At 45.9% G+C, this 20,719-nt stretch overlaps 1 protein-coding gene across 4 annotated transcripts in view; it reads left to right on the top strand.

Moving 5' to 3' along the window:
* Nucleotides 1-5,817: 5,817 nt before the first annotated feature.
* Nucleotides 5,818-20,719, top strand: part of LOC147106649 (oxysterol-binding protein-related protein 8-like) — a 131,178-nt gene continuing 116,276 nt past the window's right edge. Inside the window, exon 1 of one of the 4 annotated variants that reach the window (XM_086007666.1) lies at nucleotides 5,818-6,369. In XM_086007666.1, the coding sequence (XP_085863792.1) occupies nucleotides 6,349-6,369 (21 nt within the window). In that variant the 5' untranslated portion in view covers nucleotides 5,818-6,348. Of the gene's footprint in view, nucleotides 6,370-6,396; nucleotides 6,570-15,846; nucleotides 15,957-20,719 lie in introns of those variants that run through there. The other 3 variants (XM_086007669.1, XR_015080969.1, XM_086007665.1) reach the window with 3 other exon arrangements.

The following is a 20,719-nucleotide window of genomic DNA, read 5'->3' on the forward strand; positions in this document are numbered from 1 at the left end:
AACACGGTAGTCGTTGAGGGAGGCTTGCCTACTTATAGATTTGCAAGTCAATGAATGCTGACCTCTCAGTTCTGTTGAAAGGTCATCGCCTGAAACAACTCTGTTTCTCTCTCCACAGATGCTGTCGGACCTAAGTGTTTTCCAACATTTTCTGTTTATATTTCAGATTTCTAGCAAACGCAATATTTTGCTTTTGTTTTAATGATTGCTGATTCCTAACTTTATCGGATCTGGCTTTCAGATGCAATTTTGCTCCTGGTAATTTTTTACACACACACAATTAAGAATGGCATTACTCAATTTCTGACTCCCGCCAAAGGCATTCCCACTCCCTGCAATTAGACATTCAGGGTTTGGCATCTAGATAGTAAGTAGTGGTACAACTTTGTTTTAAAGCTTCATACCTGATCCTGGTTGTTCATGTGCCTGAAACTCTTGTTTTGTTAATTAATTGGATCTCTGAGTTCAGCAAAATTGGATTACTTTTAGCAGCCATGATTTTGTGTATGTGGAAGTGTTCTATCCCACAATTAAGCATGTACAATGTGTTGTTGAAAGATTGAGGAGATGGGCTAGCTGTTGTGTCTCTGTTATGACTCTTTTCCTGCTGCACTGTGCATTAGTCAAAGAGTGCGATAACAGTGATGCAAATTGCATCAAAATTTATCTTTATGTTATGAACAAATCATCCTGTCACTTGCATGTGATGTCACCGTAACAAGTAACGATGCACAGCTGTTGTGTTTTTCTCCCTTCTTCAGCAGCCATGAAAATCCCTCTTTCAGCTGGGTCTGGCTTTGAGGTTATGCCATGTGTTTTCCAAACATTCCATTTATGACTATATCATTCTTGGATTGAATTCCTTTTAACTGCCTGTTGCGGGCTCAGACTCTGAGAGATTGGATGGAAAATGTTGTTGATGTGCTGTGTGGTGGATGTGTAGCTGCCATCTGCAGCATTGTGTGTGTTTTCTTGTAGGAGCACGACATAAGTTGTGTTTTGTTTTTGGTAAGGAGACATATTCTGTGACACTGGAAGTAGCTCTCCCGGTGAGTAAAGAAAGCGGGGTAACCAAAACCATACAGACCAGAAGGTGCCAGGTTTAATCGCTGAATTAGCGAAACACAGTCGGGGCTCTTGCAGGAGTGCTACAATTGGCCTCGGCAACCCTGGATTAGGGAGAGGAAAGTCAGTCAGAATTTCCACTCCTGATGACTTCCCAGTGACTCCTGCTGGAAAATGCTTTTCTAGACAGACAGAATTGAGTAATATAGTGAAAAGATGGGTAATTGGATTGAAATCAATCAAAAATATCTGTGATATTTACAAGAGATGTTTATCTATAAGTGCATCTTTTATAGCCTAGACAATTCCACGTGCCAGCTAGCCTGAGATCAGCTTCCTTATTGTTTTGGCAAGCTGAGGTGCTAGTCAGTACACTGGGCTCCAACTTACTAAATGGTAGGGTTTGGGTCTGTACTAGTGTTCGCCACATTCTGAGTTGCTGTGCACTATAGGAAAATGTCAAGAAAAGCCCAGCACGTCCCACAATAAGAAAGGGCAAAATTAAAGCGGAAGTCCCCTAGTGGGAACTCCTCTTGATAGTGAAGACATGGCAGGTTGGCTACCTGCTCTTTTAGCTGGGGATTCTGCATGGCATGAAGAGACATGTGCTATGACAGAGGGCAGAAACTATCACTCTAAACCTAAAGGAATGTCACCTCAACAAATGAAAGAACTTTAGCAAGCTGTATAATCAAACAACGTACAATTCATTGGGTCCAGAAATTAGCAGGTATCTGATCAGTTTTAGCTTATTGCCCAGTTGCTAATAATCTGAGACATTAACTCCTTTGCTTTTTCCATTAGATTGGTTCACCTCACAACGTCATGAGCTGTGCCATTGTTACTTTATCTAGTGTTCATAAGAACATAGTTGACATAATTAAATACTCTAGATTGCAAATTTACCTTTGGGGAGCAAGGAGAAACTTTGTGGGCCCTTCCTTCAGAAGGTGCATGAATTGGATAGAGCTCATGGGAAGGCATGTAGTGGAAAGAATCTTTGATTTTGAATTTAAATATCTAAATTTCTTTGAGTCAGAACTTAAGATTTAAATATTCCAATGATGCAGTGCATATAAATGTTCCTATGGCACTATTCAACAATGAGCAGGAGGTTCTAGTCTCAGTACTATTCATACTGGGAGAAACGGTCTCAATATTAGCTGTTTTGGAAGATGGAGTCTCAATATTATCCTCACTAGGAGATGGGGCCTCAGTAGTTGTTATACTGGGAGAGTGCGTCTCAGCAGTACTCATATTGCAAGATGGAGTTTCAGTACTATTCATATTGGGAGAATGGGTCTCAGCAGTATTCATGCTGGGAAAGTGTATCTCAGCAATACTCGTATTGCAAGATGGAGTCAGTACTACCCACACTGGGACATGGGGTCTCAGTAGTAGTCGCAAAGGGATATGGGGGGAAAAATTGGGTTGCTTTGCGCCTCCCGTTAGTGCTGCGATCTTCGGGAGCGCCCCTTGACTTACCACTGGACGCTATGTCCGACGGGGTCGGGGGGGGCCTACCTGCGGCCGGGGAGGCGCTATTTAAAGGCAAGGTGCGGGGGCGGCCATTTTTGTTGCTGGCCGCCTGCCAGCACCTGCCTGTGCTCCCGTCGCCAGCCTCCTGAACGACCGCCCCCCCCCCCCCACCCCTCAGTGCCGGGTTCTTTTGCTGGCACTCCCGATCCCTGGGGGCCCAGCTGATCCCCAGGTTGCGCTGCGCAAGGCCCCTCCCCTTTAAGAAGGGGAGGAAGGCCTGCAATACCGCGGCACGTAGCGCCGCAATATTGACTTGCAGCGCCCCAAGATGGATGCGGGGTGCTTCCAGTAGCGCCCCGCTTCCCTCTTGGGATGCAACTATTCAATTTCCATCATGGGGGCGCTACTCAATTTTTAGCCCATGGAGTCTCAATGCTCTGATACAATACAGTGTGGAAAGTAAATACAACACAAATACAAGACAAAAGACAGTGAACAGAAAACCAGAGTATCTCCAGCAATGCCTTCTCTTCCCATCCCTACACTGTTATATCTGAAGTCCCCCAAGGATCCAAGCTTCATTTACATGGCAATATAATGCACTGACATGGGGTCAACTTCCACATGTACACTGATGACACCCACCTCTACCTCTCCAACACCTCTCTCGACCCCTCCACTGCATCTGTGCAGTCAGACTGTTTGTCTCACATCTTGGATGAGTCTGAATTTCCTCCTGCTAAACATTCAGAAGAGCAAAGCCATCGTCTTTGTTTACTGTCACAAACTTTGCTCCTGCTTCACCGACTCCTCCCCTCTCCCTGGACATTGTTTCAGGCTAAACAAGATTGTTTGCAACCACAGCATCCTGTTCCATCTCCAACTTAGTTTCTGACCCTATTCCCTCTCCATCATAAAGACTGCTTATTCCCACCTCTGTATCACTGCTGCCACCACCACTGAAACCCTCGTTCATACCTTAGTTCAATGCTCTCCTGGTTAGCCTCCCATCACCCACTCTAGCTTATCTAAAATGCTGCTGTCTGTTTATCCAGCACCAGCCTGCACACCGATCACCCCCATCCTCACTAACCTGCACTGGCTCCTGGAACTCCAATGTCTGAAATTTAAAATTCTTGTCCGTATCTTTAAATCCCTTTAAGGCCTTGGCACACTGTCTATCTCTGTAATATCCTCCAGCTCCGCCAAACTCTCTGTTCCACTGACTCCAGCCTCTCGTGCAACCTGCCTCCCTTAGCCACACCATTAACAGCTGTGCTTTCAGCTGCCAATTGAGCACCCTCTGGAATTGCTTCCCTAAAAGCCTCCGCCTCTTCACCTCCCTCTTTAGGACCCTCTGAACAACATACTTCTTTGACCAAGCTTTTGGTCACCCCTCCTAATCTTTTTCCTTCTTTGACAGCATCTGTTTTTACTCACGACTCTGTGAAGCGCCTTGGGATGTTTTCTATATTAATAGCGCTATATAAATCCAGGTTATTTTTATTGTCAAAACAACAATGGATTGAAACTCTTAAAATACAGCAGCTGGCAACTACAAAAAATCCTGTAATTTTCCAGTGCTTTTTCTAGTGTATGAATAATTGAAATGACTTGTAAAATGTGAAAGTTCTGAAGGATTCGGGTGCATGTTTTTGCTGCCTGTTCAGGAAAGCAGGTTACAATTGCAGATGTTGTGATCATGGCGGCTTTCGGACAGGTAAGAGCCAGGGTGATTTTAACTACCCACCCGCCAGGTTTCTGCTGAGCGAGTAGGATTAAAATCACCCCCATTGTGTTGTGGCACCTGCCTGTTTAACGCTGCCTCCTGTCACAACACAATCAGAATGCAGAGAGAATGTGCACTGGGGGAGGGATCTGGAGCTTCCTGTTATGAGGCAAGGCCTGAGATACTTCAAGGGTGTTGTGGATGGACCTGCTGATCAGTTTGTCAATCGATGCTTGATGGACTATGTCTCATCTGATGGTACGGCCTTCAGTCTACTATTTTCTTTTAACATGCTGCAGGGCACCACTCACTTCATTTTGGACAGTTACCTTTTGAGTGAGATGTCTGGAAATTTCTAAAAGTGTCAGCTGTGGCTCAGTGGGTAGCACACCCACCTCTGAGTCAGTAGGTTGTGGGTTCAAGTCCCACTCCAGAGACTTGAGCACATAAATCTAGGCTGACACTCCAGTGCAGTGCTGAGGGAGTGCTGCACTGTCGGAGGTGCCAACTTTCAGATGAGCCATTAAACCGAGGCCCCGTCTGCTCTCTCAGGTGGATGTAAAAGATCTATTTTGAAGAAGAGCAGGGGAGTTATCCCTGGTGTCCTGGCCAATATTTATCCCTCAATCAACATAACAAAAACAGATTATCTGGTCATTATCACATTGTTGTTTGTGAGAGCTTGCTGTGCGCAAATTGGCTGCTGCGATTCACACATTACAACAGTAACTACACTTCAAAAGTATTTCATTGCCATTAAGTGCTTTGGGACATCCTGAGGATATGAAAGACATTATATATCTGCAAACATTTTTCTTCAGTTAAATGTTATTAATTAGCTCCATGTCAATCATCTTGTTTAAAAACAAAACTCTGCCCAGAAAACGAGAGAGACTTGCACAGCCTGCCATGAAGAGTATGGGAGAAAAATATTTGTTATATAATTAATGCAAATAATTGTCAAAACGTAAAGTTTTAAGAAGGGAGGAAAAGAGAATAAATAAACAAGTATTTGCGACTAATTAAATATTGCAATTCTACAATGGGAAGTAGTGCAAAAACAAACATGTAAATAACCAAGAATATATGAAGAGAGAACATTTACCCACCACTTTACAAATTTATATGCATCTTAAGCACGTTTTGTGAGCGGTAGGGACATTGTTTATAAATATTACATCTGTGGGGCCTGTGTCTTTAAGGATCAGTAAGGTATGTAACATCTTTACCTCGTCAGTTCTGTGATATTTTGCTTCAGTAAATTCTCTGTACCACAGCAATGGATACTGTCTCACTTTTAGACTGTAGTGGGACCAAGGTAAACATGAAAATCCACTTTACAACTCCCGGACTAACCATGGTAGATCTACTGGTATTGTGTGTAGCAATTTACATATGCATTTATTTATTTATTTATGCAACAGAAACACATAAATCTTATGTGAGAGGTATGATATGTTTATATAAAAATAATGTAGATGTGTGCCTTTAAACATTTTACATAAATATAGATGGATGCTCCATTCCTAATCCCTGAAGTTGAACTCCTTGCCAGGTTTTGGCATGTGCCTTGATTCCTCCCCGTTCTGGCTGTCCTGTGGTATTTCCTGCCACAGGCTCCCAGACAGCTGTACAGCTTTGAGATGCTAATGCTTGCAGCCAGCCTGTGCTCTGACTCTCTTCCAACGAAGCTGTCTCTCTAGCCCGTTTCCAGTTGTTTTTTTCTCCATTTGTGCTCGGGAGAGAGAGGAAAGAAGACACAGCAACAGAAATTGGAGCCGAGAGGATAAAACACAAGGAAAGGTGGCTTTCCCCCCCTCCAGCCACCCGTCTCTGTGAGAGGCAGGAACGGGGAGGAGAAACATTCTCCCAGTGAACGTCCCCAGCAGCAAGTAAAGCGAGCTTCCGTTCGTCAACTGGCCCTTCTGTCCTTTGAACCGACAACATGGTTTTAGATCCGTGCGTGAAATGGGTCTTTAGGAACTTTTCAGTGTCTATGAGTCATCTTAAGCGAACTGGGATTTAAAGAGGAGTTTTCAGCCAGCTGAGGCTTGTCTTACACATTGAACTGTGAGATGCCTTCCATGTTACAAGAGGTAAGCTCTATCTGGCCACATAGAAAAATCAAAAACCCTTAATCATTCTAGAGCCTGATCTGTGAATCAGCCAGTACTATCGACTCTCTCAGCATCTTTCACAAAGCTCGTGAAATGCTTTTGCATGAGCGAACGATCCATCCTTGCTTGGGTTAAAGAAAAATTGTTCTGGAAGGTAATGCTAGGGCCAGAGCAATAAGGTAAGACGGAGATTTTTTGATCCCCTACCCACACGCATACACGCTGCTCATTTAAGTGCAGTGAATTATCGCGCCGGGGAAGGTGAGATTAAGAAATGATTAGAACAGTGTACTGTGAACAAAGAACACCAGACTGCTCCAGAATAAACGAGGGAGCTTGGGAGAGATTCCACATAGTGTGTTAGACAGAGCAATTACAAACACAATGATTGATTGATTCATTCACAACCAGCCTGTGTATGTTTGTAGTCCTTCTCCATTTATCTTGTGCCGAGCCAGTGTTCGTGCCCACTCACTGTAAACCCCCCCCCCCCCGAATAGCAATCAGTAGTAGCTGGCAGTCACTGGGCGTATAACCTCTCTGCTACAATTGGATTCACGCACCAGAAGTCATGTTTTGGCAGGAATTGACATTTACGGTGTTGGTTTGACTTTTGTAAAGAAGCAGGGTTGTTGGCATTTGTCCAACATTTTCTGAGTTCTGGGCTGGTCTCTTCAATTTCTCGAGCGGATGCCTCAGTTCAGGATGTTGATGCACCGTCAGGTAGAGCATAGCTTGACAACCCATGTTTTTGCCTCATGGAGTTCTCAAATTTTAACCTGGACATCAGGGAGGGGGCAGCAAGGGTTTCTTCTTTGAGAAGGGTGCAATACTATTGTGCAGGTCGAGTTGGATTGTTCTTTCACAACTGGTGATAACTAGTCACAGATGACATTGCAAAATAACTGCAATCACAATCCAGTAGATTTGCAATGGAAATATTTCAGTTTTGTTCTAATTTTTAATAAAGACACTAGGGGGTGAAATTCATCTTGAGTGCAAAATGGGCAGTAATGTAAAATGGGCAATAGTGAATCGGTGGTGCAAAATGGGAGGTAGTGCAAAATGGGTGGTAGCAAATCATTAGTGCAAAATGAACGTTGGTGCAAAATAGGCAATAGCGATTCGGTAATGCAAAATGGGCGGTAGCAAATCGTTAGTGCAAAATGGGCGGTAGCGAATCGTTAGTGCAAAATGGGCGGTAGCGAATCGTTAGTGCAAAATGGGCGGCAGCGAATCGTTAGTGCAAAATGGGCGGCAGCGAATCGTTAGTGCAAAATGGGCGGCAGCGAATCGTTAGTGCAAAATGGGCGGCAGCGAATCGTTAGTGCAAAATGGGCGGCAGCGAATCGTTAGTGCAAAATGGGCGGCAGCGAATCGTTAGTGCAAAATGGGCGGTAGCGAATCGGCAGTACTCGTTTTACACTCGGCCAGATATTCGAATATTTGGCGACAGTGTAAAACGAGCTGCCGATTCGCTATCACCCGTTTTGCCCTGCCGCCCAGATGAATTTCATCCTCACTGACGGAGTGCAGTTGCACAAGTATCAGCGGCTGTCCAGTACATCACCCAAGTGATGCATATTGTGCGTAAGTCCAGACTGGCATGCTGGTTGACCACAGGGAGCAAAACATCACAACTGTCCTCATGCAATATCCATACTTCTCCTCTTCCAGCAGGAATCAGTGGCTAGGAATTCTGGCTGATTTATTTTTTTCCTCCCAGCCCCAGAGTGCTGAGACTAATTATGGTACCTCTTACCTAGTTTGCACTAACGTTCATTTTGCACTGTCATAGTGCTCTGTCTAAGATCCACACAGGTTTTGAGTCTGCCGCTGTTCTTGTATGGCTGAATTCCACACTGGGTGGATTATTTTACCCGCTGAGTTATGGTGGGTGCAGAATTTGTTCATCCCTGTTTGGCATAAAAATAAAACAAAAAAGGTGACACAACCGTGGCTAACAAGGGAAATTAGGGATAGCATAAGATCCAAGGAGAGGACATATAATTTGGCCAGAAAAAGCAGTAAACCTGAGGATTGGGAGCAGTTTAGGATTCAGCAAAGGAGGACAAAGGGATTAATTAAGAGGGGGAAAATAGAGTATGAGAGTAAGCGTGCAGGGAACATAAAAACTGACTGTAAAAGCTTCCATAGATATGTGAAGAGAAAAAAATTGAAGTCAAGCGTAGGTCCCTTGCAGTCAGAATCAGGGGAATTTATAATGGGGAACAAAGAAATGGCTGACCAATTAAATACATACTTTGGTTCTGTCTTCACAAAGGAGGACACAAATAACCTCCCAGAGATGTCAGGGAACATAGGGTCTAATGAGAGGGAGGAACTGAATGAAATCAGTATTTGTAGGGAAATGGTGTTAGGGAAATTGACGGGATTGAAGGCCGATAAATCCCCAGGGCCTGATAATCTACATCCTAGGGTACTTAAGGAAGTGGCCCTAGAAATAGTAGATGCATTGCTGGTCATCTTCCAAAATTCGATAGACTCTGGAACAGTTCCCATGGATTGGAGGGTAGCTAATGTTGCCCCACTGTTCAAAAAAGGTAGTAGAGAGAAAACGGGGAATTATAGACCGGTAAGCCTGACATCGGTAGTGGGGAAAATGCTAGAGTCCATTATAAAAGATGTAATAGCAGAGCACTTGTAAAACAGTGACAGGATCGGACAAAGTCAACATGGATTTACAAAAGGTAAATCGTGCTTGACTAATCTACTAGAATATTTTGAGGATGTAACTGGTAGAATAGATAAGGGAGAACCGGTGGATGTGGTGGATTTGGACTTTCAGAAGGCTTTCGATAAGGTCCCGCATAAGAGATTAGCATGTAAAGTTATGGCACATGGGATTGGGGGCAAGGTACTGACTTGGATAGAGAACTGGTTGGCAGACCGGAAGCAAAGAGTTGGAATAAACGGGTCTTTTTCCGAGTGGCAGGCAGTGACTAGTGGGGTACCGCAGGGATCGGTCCTTGGACCCCAGCTATTCACAATATATATTAATGATCTAGACAAGGGAACTAGATGTAATCTCTCCAAGTTTGCAGACGACACAAAGCTGGGTGGGTGTGTGTGCTGTGAGGAGGATGCTGAGAAACTCCAGTATGATTTGGACAGGTTGGGTGATTGGGCAGATGCATGGCAGATGCAGTAAAATGTGGATAAAGGCGAGGTTATCCACTTTGGTGGCAAAAACAGGAAGGCAGATTATTATCTGAACGACAATAGATTGGGAGAAGGGGAAGTGCAACGAGACCTGGGTGTCCTTGTGAACCAGTCGCTGAAGGTAAGCATGCAGGTGCAGCAGACGGTTAAGAAGGCAAATGGTATGTTGGCCTTCATAGCGAGAGGGTTTGAGTACAGGAACAAGGTGGAGGGTTCGAGAGACATGGAGGAGAGGTAGAGCTGGGTATTGCCAGCGTACATGCGAAAACTCGTTGTGTTGCCAGATGATGTCACCGAGGGGCAGCATGAAGATGAGAAATAGAAGGGGGCCAAAGATAGATCTTTGGGAGACATCGGAGGTGACAGTGCGGGATCAGGAAGAGAAGCCATTGCAAGTGATTACAGGTGAAAAGATAGTAATGAAACCAGGTGAGTGCAGTCCCATCCAGCTTGACGACAGTGAAGAGGCGTTGGAGCAGAGTTTTGTGGTCAACTGTGTCAAAGGCTGCAGACACGTCCAGAAGGACGAGAAGGGATAGATTACTTTTGTTGCAGTCAATTAGGATGCCATTTATGACCTTGGGATGAGTAGTTTCAGTACTATGGCAGGGGCAGAAGCCTGATTGGATAGATTCAAACAAGGAGTTCTGGGAAAGATGGGCATGGATTTGGGAGGCGACAACACATTCAAGAACTTTGGAGAGGAAAGAGAGTTTAGAGATAGGGCGATAGTTTGCAACGACGGCGGGGGGGGGTCAAGGTTTTTTGAGGAGAGGGGGGATGACAGCAGATTTGAAGGAAAGGGGGACAATACCGGAGGAGAGAGAACCATTAACAATATCCGCTAACTTGATTGACCCTTAATTGCCCTCTGAAGTGACCTAACAATCTACTCAGCTGTATCAAAACCATGACCTACGGTTCACTTCTCACAGCAACGAGGGATGAGCAATAAATACCGGACTAATCAGTGACACCCACATCCCAAGAATGAATTTTAAAGAAGAGCAAACAAGACTGCAGTTCTTTTGCTTCTTCATTAAAGTCTACAATAGATTCCATTAACAAGCAGCCCAGAAATTCCTCCATCGGGTGCAGAAGGATTGTGTTTAACAGCCTCCCGCCCACAGAACTGCAGGGCTGTGTTTAACCCACTAAATACAGTATAGGGCTACATCTGCTTTCCTCCCATTTGCATACATACCCGAGTGTAAAGGTCTGTGTTTACTCCCATCTCCACACCCCCCCCCCTCTCTGCACAACCACCCCCCTCCGCACAACCACCCCGCCCCTGATTGTATCTTTAAAAAAAAAACATGTACAACCATAGGCCCCAATTTTAACTCCGTGCATACGGACAGGCTGTGGGGTGGGAGGGGAACCTCCTCGGCGTGAGGCCATTTTAACACTCGGGCCTAATTTAACCAGCTTTGTTCCGCCTCCCACCTGAAACCAATGGCAGTGCCATCACCGTGGGAGTGGGAATTGGGGCAGGAGCTGGATGGGCCAAGACAAGACAAGTTAAGTCGAGCACCGGTGAGGGTCCGGGCCAATCGTGGCCGGAGGAGTTTAAGGGGAAAGCCCAGGGTAGAGGAGACACCAGGTTTCCTTGTTGGGCAAGGTGGAGCACGCAAGGATCCTTTCAAAAATGTAATAATGACTAAGCTGGGCCTCTTGTTGTCAATGCTGCTTGCCACCAGCTTTTTCTGGCAGCTACGAGACTGCGTGATTCGCCTTAAGGCGGGAAGGGGCAGTTAAGAGGATTATCCCCATTTTCCCGAGGGTCGCATAGCTAGATTGTCATCTGAGGCAATCTGATTTCAGTTTAGCCTCTTACTGCCAGGGATGGGGAAGGGCTTCTCATGTGCTTATCTCCAATAGACTGTCAGGAAGCATGAACACGTCCTCCAACAATCCCATTTTGTTACAAAGCCACATCTAGATCGCTAGGCAATCAGAAGCAGACTGCCAGAGGCTATTCACCCACCCCCCAACAATTTTGTCCTCTCCTTTCTTGAAGGTGCGAACTCTTTATGGAGTTCAGTTGCACGGATGCTGGTGGTCCTCGAATATTTTGCTTAAATGGTCACATTTTATGTGTGATCCCAGATAGTACATAAATGCCAAACTAGAAAATGAGCTAAAGCTATCCAACAGCTTTAAGAAGTCTGACGCAGCCTCAGAAAAGCTGGCAACTTAAAGGACAGTCTTGTAATTTAAATTTTAGGATTACACAATATCCCCTCACTTGTTTAGGAGTTAAAGGAACATACGTGCGTGAAAGCCTAAGGGAGAAATACAACTGCTGAAAACACAAAATTTAGTTCTCATCGCCGCCGCCTACCACCCCACCCTAAAAATGTTTGTGAACAATTTATTTGCTGCAATTCCAGTATTTTGTAATCTATAGTGAGCATTGCCGTTTTTGTTTTCATTTTAAAAGGACGGTCCGGAATTTCCTGTGGTGGCTTAATCGGCAAGTTACACCCGTTGTTATACCCAGTGACTATTAAAGTGTGCTACTATCTCTGTCATTTGACAGTGCACTGACTGGATTTAGCAAAACCAGAGAGTGAATTATCCTTGCATTAAAATATATATTTATATTTTGATTTTGAAGGATTAGGATTTCTTTCCAGTGGAAATATTTTTTTAAATGTCAAGGACATGAGAAGCCGATTCAGCCCATTTAAAAACTTAATCCTCTAGCATACTAATTTCTCCATTACAGCATGCAGCTGCATTTGAATGTCCCCAATACTACATCCCCTGGTGACCCAGCTGGAGGATATCTCCAAGTATTTATCACTCGAAGTAAAGAGGTCCTCCCTAAATAGCCCACAGAGATTTTCCCACCGATACAATCCTCCTCCAACGCCTCTCCTCCATTGTTCGTTTCGGTGAGATCGCCCTCACTCTGTTCTACACTTAACCTATCCAACTGTAACCAGAGCATCTCCTGCAATGGGTCCTTTTCCCACCCCCACACCGTTACCTCTGGAGTCCTCCAAGGGTCTATTCTTGGCCCCTTCCTCCCCTACATAATGCCCACGGCAACATCAGCCAGGTTTCACATGTATGCTGGTGACACACAGTCTGCTCCACCACCTCTCACGACTCCTGCACTACCTCTGTGTTGACAGACTCCAGTTCTGGTTGAGATGCAATTTCCACCAGTTGAAAATTGCAACGATCAAAGCTGGCATCTTTGGCCCCTGCAACATACATAGTACCCTTGCCACTGATTCCATTCCTCTCCTGGCCACTGCCTCAGATTCAGCAAGACTGTTCACAGCCTCATAACAAGTAGGCCAATATAAAAATCTTCCTGCAAACAAAGAAAAATCTCCCCTTCGATGTCCAGGCCACTTCACTGGGGCCATAATTCAACCATCTTGGGCAGATGCATGGCAGATGCAGTATAATGTGGATAAATGCGAGGTTATCCACTTTGGTGGCAAAAACAGGAAGGCAGATTATTATCTGAACGGCAATAGATTGGGAAAAGGGGAAGTGCAATGAGACCTGGGTGTCCTTGTGCACCAGTCGCTGAAGGTAAGCATGCGGGTGCAGCAGACAGTTAAGAAGGCAAATGGTATGCTGGCCTTCATAGCGAGAGGGTTTGAGTACAGGAACAAGGATGTCTTGCTGCAATTGTACAGGGCCTTGGTGAGACCACACCTTGAGTATTGTGTGCAGTTTTGGTCGCCTTATCTGAGGAAGGATGTTCTTGCTATGGAGGGAGTGCAGCGAAGATTCACCAGACTGATATCTGGGATGGCAGGAATGACATATGAAGAGAGATTGGGTCGATTAGGCTTATATTCGCTAGAGTTTAGAAGAATGAGAGGGTATCTCATTGAAACTTATAAAATTCTAGACAGACTAGATGCAGGAAGGCTGTTCCTGATGGCGGGGGAGTCCAGAACCAGGGGTCACAGTCTAAGGATAAGAGGTAAGCCATTTAGGACTGAGATGAGGAGGAATTTCTTCACCCAGAGGGTGGTGAACCTCTGGAATTCTCTACCACAGAAGACAGTTGAGGCCAATTCATTAAATATATTCAAGAAGGAGTTAGATATATTTCTTAAGGCTAAGGGGATCAAGGGATATGGGGAGAAAGCAGGGACAGGGTACTGAATTTGGATGATCAGCCATGATCGCATTGAATGGCGGAGCAGGCTCGAGGGGCCGAATGGCATACTCCTGCTCCTATCTTCTATGTTTCTATCTGGAGTCCGGTCAACCTTGTATCACTAGTAGTGAGGATAGAGTGTCTGTGTGTTACTGACAGTGTGAGGGTGGAGTGTCCGTGTGTTACTGACCGTGTGAGGGCGGAGTGTCCGTGTGTTACTGACGGTGTGAGGGCGGAGTGTCCGTGTGTTACTGACGGTGTGAGGGCGGAGTGTCCGTGTGTTACTGACGGTGTGAGGGCGGAGTGTCCGTGTGTTACTGACGGTGTGAGGGCGGAGTGTCCGTGTGTTACTGACGGTGTGAGGGCGGAGTGTCCGTGTGTTACTGACGGTGTGAGGGCGGAGTGTCCGTGTGTTACTGACGGTGTGAGGGCGGAGTGTCCGTGTGTTACTGACGGTGTGAGGGCGGAGTGTCCGTGTGTTACTGACGGTGTGAGGGCGGAGTGTCCGTGTGTTACTGACGGTGTGAGGGCGGAGTGTCCGTGTGTTACTGACAATCTTCCTTTCACCAGCCGCACACTCGTATCCTACAAGCAACCTCTGAAAAACATTAAACCCAGCATTACCGAGGTTTAAAGTGACTATCTTGTGAAGATCTCTCAGCTACATGTAGAATTGCAAAGCAGTGTGTAAAATTACAAGGGACCCCTGTTACAGCACAGCCAGGGGAAGAGCTGTGCACCTTTTGGAATTCACCATTCTCCACAAATCATACCAGTAAGTGACTCCTCAGTCAGGCCCTCTTGAAAAGGATGATACAAAAATTGGCCTTGTGGTTGACAGTGAGGAAGAAAGCTGTAGACTGCAGGAAGATATCAATTTGCTGGTCAGCCGGGCAGAAGAGTGACAAATGGAATTCTATCAGAAGTGTGAGGTAATGCATTTGGGGAGGGCTAACAAGGCAAGGAATACACAATAAATGGTAGGGTACTAAGAAGAGCAGGGGGACCTTGGAGTGCAAGTCCACAGATTCCTTAAGGTAGCAGGAGAGGTAAATAATGTGATTAGAAGGCATACGGGATACTTTCCTTTTATTAGCCGAGGAATAGAATATAACGGCAGGGAGGTTATGCAAAAACTGTATAAAACACTAGTTAGGCCAGAGCTAGAGTGTTGCGTACAGTTCCGGTCACCACATTATAGGAAAGGTGATTGCACTAGAGAGGGTACAGAGGAGATTTACAAGGATGTTGCCAGGGTTGGAGAATTTTAGCTATGAGGAAAGATTGGATAGACAGGGGTTCTTTTCTTTGGAACAGAGGATGCTGAGTGTATAAAATTAGATAGAGTGGATAGATAAGACCTATTTCCCTTAGCAGAGAAGTCAGTAACCAGGGGGCATAGATTTAAAGTAAGGATTACAGAGGAGTTGAGGAGAACTTTTTTCACCCAGAGGGGTCTGGAACTCAATGCCTGAAAGGGTGGGAGAGGCAGAAACCCTAATCGCATTTAAAAAGTACTTGGATATGTATTTTAAGTGCCGTAAACTGCAAGGCTACGGACCAAGAGCTGGAAAGTGGGATTAGGCTGGACAGCTCTTTCAGCTGGCACAGACACGATGGGCCGAATGGCCTCTTTCTGTGCCCTAAACTTCTATGATTCTTCTATGAAGTATGTCCATGTTGCTGTCTTGGCTGATGGATTGCTCATAGAAGGTGACCGTTACTGTCCATTCGTAACACAGTTTAAAAGTGGTTACGAAAGTGTTTGGCCTGATACTTCGCCTTTTGAAAATCTGTCATGGTTCATAGATTTCTAGTCAGAAGTTTAAACGTGCAGATATTGTGGGTGAATTTGTACCTTTTATTCTAATTGTATTTTAAAGCCAAGCCCCCAATAACCATAAGATACTTGCCATATAATTAGAGTTTGGGAATGGAGATATAGTCCATGTTTTTTAAAAAAAAATTTTTTTTAATTTTACAAATGAATTCCCTGACGTAGTTAATCCCATAATTTTACTCTGTGTATCTGCAAAGGATTGCGCAGCAGATTGTGACCCAATACCACTAAAAGCATTTGCCTTCTCTGGGTGTAAATCTATCATACACAACTCCACAGGCAGTTTGACCAAGAAAAGCTGCAGCTCTGGAATGACCTTTCAAATTCTGTATCATGAGCTCTGTACAGACAAGTGGTACATTCAGAAAGCAGGAGTGGGCCAAGATCTCAGATGCAAGGCAATCGAAGGTTAGCATCTGTCATTCTCTCCAGTCGTCTCTCGGCCTATCTGTCTTTTTTATTGTCTGTTGTATCTCTCTCTAACTCTGCTTCCCTCTGTCGCTCTCTACCTCTTCCTGTGTGTCAATTTGTCTTCCCACATGTTTCACTCTGCCTCGTTCTGTGCATCTGCCTGTCCCTCGACATATTTCTGTATGTATGTTACTCTCTCTGTTTCTATGTGCGTCTGTCCCCCTTTTGCCATCCCCATACCTTCCTGCTGCACGTTCTCTTAGCTGCTGTTGGGAGAGTGTTGATTGTCTGTGCTGATAGGAGTGCCAGTTTGGCAGAATGGTGGAGCCTGCTGTCCGCCTGTGCTGCTGACAGCAATAGTAAGTGGCGCAGGACACAGGGAGATCTAAATTGGAAAGTAATAGAAAAAAAACTATGGATAAAGAAATGAATCAAAGAGAAAATTCAAACATGGGTTAAAAAAGGATGACATTGGTGACCTCAGCAATTATTCCTGGAACCCAACAAGAGAAAGATGCCGGATGCAGTGTGAGCAGGTCGTGGAATTCCAGGCTGCGGGGCCTGAGAGCATCTGCTGTAGGTACTATATGGGATAAGGGGATCATTCATAACCCTTTGACCCAACAGTCCATGGTTGAAGGTGAGGAGTATAGAATCCAGAGTTAGTCATGTCCACATTGAGAGTTTTTGCTATTTGGTGGCTGGGGGCTGTTGATACTGGAGTAGGATGACCATATTTTCTAAACCGAATCCGGGGACACACCGGGTGGGAGCACCGCAAAGTAGCCAGGACGGAAAATGTAGGTTATGCAGCGTAGCAAGGCAACACCTTTTTGCTATTTTGATGCAAATTGAATCTGTAAAAATCAGCGCCAGAACTTTTCACCTGAATAATGCGGCAGCTGTTCACCATCTGCCGGCTGCAATCACCGGCTCCTCCCCCTCCTCACAGCCCGATATTCACCCACACCATCAGAGGCCATGGAGCACGCTCTGATCTGGCTCCCAAGACATCCACACGGCCCGGCTCCAGCCGCCGCTCATTAGTCCGGTTACCAGTGGCCCCCGTTATTCGGACATTTTGGCTCCGGGGCCTATTTCTCTTCAACCGAATTTCACAGCACTATCCAGGGATTTGTGGGGGGGGGGGGGGTGCGCGGAGCATACCTACTGCAGCCACAGTGTTTGATCTCTGCATAAATTAAGGTCCCTCAGTGAGTTCACCCCTTCTACTGGTTGAAAACAGGAGATTGACATTCCTCCCACCTATCAGAACCTGCCCTGCCACACAGCTCTGCTCACTTTATTGACCGGCCGCAGGGCAGCTCGGGGTCACGTGCTTCCTGTTTTGAACCTGCGTGTATTCGGGGACGAGTTTCCTCAACCGGGGACTCTTCCGGGGACATTATTTGCCCGGGGACACAGTCCCTCATCCGGGGACTGTCCCCAGAAAACGGGGACGTATGGTCACCCTACCTACACTGGAGTCTCACACCTGGCAGAGGCTCTGACACTCAGTAGTTGTATCAGTAACCTGGAGCTGGCTGTTGGGAATGCTGAACAGATCAGTATTTTATACCACATTTAACGGTGAGAGAATTTCCTGATAGTCACGAAGGAGTTTTAATCATCCGCTGTCTAACCTTACTGAAGTGGTGAGGTTCTACTCAGATCTGTTCACTATTTTCAGCTGAGAGAGTTTAGCTTCTTGTGTACAGACTCAGGGCCAGGTCACACTCCCATATATGATTCCTGGAGCCAGGTGTCTGCAAGCAACAGCTGTAGATCTTTCACTCTTCTCCTGCCCCTCTGCTGAACGATTTTTCATTTTGTGTGAAGCCCCCCAGAGTCCAGCAGCCTGGCTGGAGGACTGAGTGTGGAATCCTCCCTTCTTCTTTGGCCACAAGCCACAGTTGGCCTTGAGATTGAGACAGTGGGGATAGTGAGTCAGCAGCAGCTGCTCTCATGGGTCGAGTAGATTGTAAGTTAGCCTGAACTGTTCAGATTCCTTGGGTCTTGTAATTTTTTTAAATCTCTATGGAGTTAAAATGCAACTGGAAGAACGAAGAAGTCAGTTGCTGAATGGACGCAGCTGGCTTAACTGTCATAACATGAATCTAGGGGCATTTCTCAAAAATCTGCCTCCCAGATTCCCAAATCTTATGGTGGATTACTGAGCTAATGTTCGGAGCTAGGCGTTCCCAAGATTCAATGAGTAAATACACCATGGATGAGGGTTTCAACAGCCGATGGGCTGAGACAGGGGTGGAGACGGGGTAAGAGGTGGGTCCCAGGCTCCATTCCTGAGTTAGCTGATCTGGTTGGTCACTACAATTGGACACAAGGTCTGGGGAGTGGAAAACCAGCCAGACTTTCCCCTACCAATGCTATCCAATGGCTCCTGTTGGCAAGTGTACATATGGACATTGAGTGAGGACAGGATCAAGATCAGCTATGATAACCCCTTCTTACATCATCTAGACAATCACATGAACAACAACTTGCATTTATATAGTGACTTTAACGTCCCAAGGAGCTTCACAGGAACGTTATCAAACAAAATTTGACACCAAAGCACAAAGAGATATTTGGACAGGTGACCAAAAGCTTGGTCAGAGATGTAGATTTTAAGGAGCATCTTAAAGGAGGAGAGGGATAGAGAGGGAATTCCAGAACTTGGGGCCTCGGCAGCTGAAGGCAATGGTGGGGTGATGGAAATCGGGGATGAGCAAGATCCCAGAATTGGAAGAGTGCAGAGATCTCGGAGGGTTGTAGGGGTGGAGGAGGTTGCAGAGATATGAAGGGCGAGGCTATGGAAGGATTTGAACACAAGAATAAGAATTTTAAACTCGAGGTGCTGCCAGACCCCGGCCAATGTCAGTGAGCACAGAGGTGATGAGTGAACAGGGCTTGGTGCAAGTTAGGATACAGGCAGCAGAGTTTTGGATGAGCTGAAGTTTACAGAAGGTGGGAGGCCGGCCAAGAGATCACTGGAATAGTCGAATCTGGAGGTAACAAAGACGTGGATGAGGATTTTAACAGCCGATGGTTTGAGGCAAGGGCAGAGATGGGTGATATTAAGAGGTGGAAGTAGGCGGTCTCGCCCTGGTGAAATGGTACCAGCGCTTCGAGAGTTGTGGAGGGCCGAGCTGCAGAAAAAGACCTCAAGTTAATGTCTTCACATCGAGCAGTTGCAGTCAGTCTCGTAGGTTGGTGTAAAACTGGTGTGGGGGATAAACACCAACACTGGCTGCTTGGGTCGAACAACCTGTTTGTGTTGTCATTTCTATGCAACTCTGTAAAAACCTCGCTGCTGCCAACTTTGTGTTCAATGAGAAGGCAATGTTCCTGATGACTGGTTGAGCTGGTGTTTTAATCTATTGCACCATAAGTCTCTGCATGCTTCATTGAAGTAAGGTGTGGTGAGCGTTTGGCTGGTTTGAAAACAACAACTTTTAACCTCTTCCCCGATGTGAATGGTGCTGAATTCCCATTAAGAATAATGGAATGCCAGGATCAGTGGTCAAAAACTCTGAGCTCCATAGGTTTGATGCCCAGGCTGTGCTAAGTCAGTGGTATGGAAGTTACTATAGATCTCAGGGTCCATGGGCTAGGGAAGGTGGAAAAATCAACCAGGGTTCTTGCTCCTGATCACTATCAGTGAGCTTCAAAGTGGGTGTGCACTTTGCAAGGGCAGAGACGGGTTTAGTTGTGTTGTCCCCACAGCCAAATAGGCTGTTAATACTCACGGGGTGATTTTAACCCACCCTGCCTGGCGGGAACGCTTAGTTAAAATTGCCTCTGAAAATTTCCCATTCCCGCTTGCCAATACTTTACTTGGGCCCTTTTTTTAAGCGGGCGAGGTGCCCACCTTACTCAGGCTCATTAAACATGCAAATCAGGCTCCTACGCTGTCATTAGAATCCCAATGGTATTTTAACCGCTGATTGCGGGTGCGGGGGGCAGTTGCCACCACTCAGTAAAGCCTGTCGGGGAAGAAGTGAAGGCCCTGAGAGAGAACTTACCCGTGTGGTACCAGGAGGAGCAGGAGTGTTCCTCCGGGCTCCACAAGGAAAGTCTGGGTCTTTGCCCCCCCACGCCCGCGAGACCCTGCCAAACACCACCACCCCCCACGACTTATCTAAGTGCCAGCGGGCGGCCTTCGGGCCACCTGACCTTCCACTGCCAGCAGCTGCCATGTTACACCTGTCTCAGGCAGGCATCTGGCCGGCAGGATGTAAATGAGGCCCGAGCGTTAAAATAGCCCGCGCAATTGATGACGTTTGGGGAGCTTTGATGGTCACCTCACCTTCCGTCCATTCGAAACCCACTCCCAGTTAAAATCCACCCCCCCCCCCTCCCCATCTCTGTCTAAGTTCACAGGTGAAGAATTTCCCCTTGGGTCAGGGAGCAGAAGGCTGCTATTGTCCATGGAGCTGTAACACAGCAAGAGGCAGTGCCTTCAGGACAGGAGAAAGTTGGAAAAAAAAAATATTAAAAGTTAAAGAAGTGATTTGCACCAGTGCACTTTAACAGGGACTGTTTGTGTTGAAGACATTTCAACTTGGACTGGGTTTAAACAGGTCTAAAGTCCCCAGTGTAAACATAAGAAAGCGAATTCCTTCAGGAGAACAGCTCATTTCACACGTCACGTGGAACAAGATCATTTAGACTTCAAATGAGAAAAGACATTTCCAGCACTTTAACCCATTAATGACCATTTGGAATATATATTTAATTCTTGGCATGCTAACTTATTC

This window comes from Somniosus microcephalus, chromosome 15, assembly GCF_052327205.1.
Source record: "Somniosus microcephalus isolate GS21.2 chromosome 15, FLI_Smic_1.0, whole genome shotgun sequence".
NCBI lineage: Eukaryota > Metazoa > Chordata > Chondrichthyes > Squaliformes > Somniosidae > Somniosus > Somniosus microcephalus.